Source organism: Emydura macquarii, unplaced genomic scaffold (genome assembly GCF_026122565.2).
Source record: "Emydura macquarii macquarii isolate MOO-44397 ecotype Brisbane River unplaced genomic scaffold, CSIRO-AGI_Emac_v2 contig_3677, whole genome shotgun sequence".
NCBI classification, from domain to species: Eukaryota; Metazoa; Chordata; order Testudines; family Chelidae; genus Emydura; species Emydura macquarii.
The window spans coordinates 8,871-11,287 of record NW_027133814.1 but is presented as its reverse complement, the minus strand read 5'-3'; the positions used below and the strand labels follow the sequence as shown (position 1 = coordinate 11,287).

The following is a 2,417-nucleotide window of genomic DNA, read 5'->3' as shown; positions in this document are numbered from 1 at the left end:
TGCAAGGCCCGATCCAGCAGGTGAAGTGCCCAAATGCTTTTGGAAAGCCCCACTGGGCACTCAAGTATCTTGAGAAACTGGCCCTATGTCACTGCTGAGAAAGGACCAGGAATAGGCCTGTGCTGGGCCCTTTAGCACAGGTTAGACTGTTTCCCTTAGATTCCTGTCCCTTTGGAAAGAAGCCCGGGTATGAAATACACTACAAAAATCAAATGTTAATTCACAATTTCCTAACGCTCACTGAGCACAATCCCCCATCATTGGCTGAACTCTGAGCAGCCACTAGTTTACATCTCCCACCAGCCCAGTAACACCCAGCTGTGGCATCTCAAAAAGGCCCTAACAACAACGGGTCAAAGGTTCCAAGACGTCTGTCCATCTGCACTTCCTCCCCTGACTGTGACTCTAAAAGCCTGACACAGCCCAGTGACGCTTCGGTTAAGGCCCCAAAACCAGCTACTGGTATATCTATTTTATTTTAACTTAAGGCACCTGGTTGGCTACATGAATTTCCTGCAAGCTTTCCTCAAGGCTCCCTTCACCTCTTTGTTTCTCAGGGTGTAGATGAGGGGATTGACCAGGGGAGTCAGGACCGTGTAGACGACAGAGAGAACTTTCTTGAAGTCTCTCAGCGTGTGGGGTCTGGGGAACATGTAGGCAATTAGCAGAGTTCCATAATAAATGGACACCACAATGAGGTGGGAGGAGCAGGTGGAAAAGGCCTTTTGCCTCCCGGTGCTGGAAGGGATTCTCAGGATGGTGGCGATGATACAAATGTAGGACATCACGGTCAGTAAGAATGGGACCAGTGATATAATCAAAGATAGTATTAAGGCCAATATTTCCATCAGCTGAGGATCACTGCAAGAGAGTTTTACAAGGGGGATAAAATCGCAAAAGAAATGGTCAATGCCATTGGGGCCACAGAAAGTTAACTGTGATATCGACACTGTTGCTATGCTACTAGCTAGGAAGCCACCTACCCAAGAGCCAGCTGCGAGCTGGAGGCAAGAGCTGCCACTCATACGGGCTGCATAGTGAAGTGGTTTGACTATGGCTAAATACCGATCGTAAGACATCACCGATAGGAGCAGGCATTCTGTAGACAGCATAGAACAAAAGAAATAATATTGTGTGATGCACCCACTGACTGCGATGGTTCTTTCCCCAGTCAGGAGACTGGCCAGCAGCCTGGGCAGGATGGTGGAGGTGTAGCAGGTCTCCAAGCAGGACAAGTTCCCCAGGAAGAAGTACATGGGAGTGTGAAGGTGCTGATCGGTCACAACTAGCACCATGATGAGGATGTTCCCAGCCATAGTTATGATGTAGATCACTAGAAACAGCAGGAAGAGAAGGATTTGCAGTTTAGGAAGGGTCCCAAATCCCAGGAGGATGAATTCTGTGATGGACGTTTGATTTCCCTGTTCTGGGGCCGCCATGGGTGGTGTCTATGGGAAAGAAATTCATTCTGTGACATAATAAACTACATTCACTCTATAATATGTCAGCATTGTTTTCATTGTCTCTCTCTGCTGGCTACAGGACAATAGCTATGTTAGGAAATCTGTCCCAGAGACCAAGAGATGGCATTTCCCCTCTCCTGGTCTCCATAATTATCTGGGCAGGCTACAGATTCCACAAAAGGTTAGTTTCTCTGCAAACATGAGTAGTAACTTGACATAGGACACCAACGCATTCAAATACGACATGATGGCGCTCGGGTGAAAGAGTACACAAAAAGAGAGATGGGTTCAAATCGGCACACCTTTCAAATTCTGGTGCATCAAAGTAGACCCATGTCCCTCACAGATCAGAGTTCCACTGGCAAAATGGGTCAGATTTATATTTTAGAGGAAGGTGCAACAAAGAAAGAAACCAAGTAACCAAGGCTCAAGTATGCAATGGTTGGTCAGCCAAATCCAAGAGAATCGTAGTGGACATCGGCCATAAAACCCTTTTAAAGCCATTTGAAAAATTTTATCAGCCAAACACCTGTGTTTCCTTTGGACAATATTGCCTTGTCCTGCAGTGCTACACCCGACATATGGACACGGCCTTAATTAAAAATGAATAAAAAGAAAAACGCCAGCTGGAAAGCACCATTTTGCCTAGAAATGTCTCCTCTACTGCAAGAAAGAATTCTGTATAGAATTTGAATTTTGTACGAACTGTGGTATTTCCTATTATGAGAGTAGGTTGGTACCCAAATTTCCATTTCATCGCCAATTCTATGATTTGAAATGTTGGTTATCATTCCAATTTCGACATTTGAATATACATTTATCTATTTTATTTTTAATTCTAGGTTATTTTTATTTTACATTACATTTTATTTGATAGTTACATTTTCTATTTTGTTTTATGCTATTTCATAAAATCATATACAATAACTCTTTTCCTAAAGAAAATTGTGTCAA

General features: G+C 43.9%; 1 protein-coding gene across 1 annotated transcript; it reads right to left on the bottom strand.

Annotated features, from left to right (window-relative positions):
• Positions 1 to 500: 500 nt before the first annotated feature.
• LOC137145932 (olfactory receptor 10A7-like) lies at positions 501 to 1,439 on the bottom strand. The gene has a single exon (XM_067536927.1). The coding sequence runs from the start codon at positions 1,437 to 1,439 to the stop codon at positions 501 to 503; it is 939 nt and encodes a 312-aa protein (XP_067393028.1).
• Positions 1,440 to 2,417: the final 978 nt, after the last annotated feature.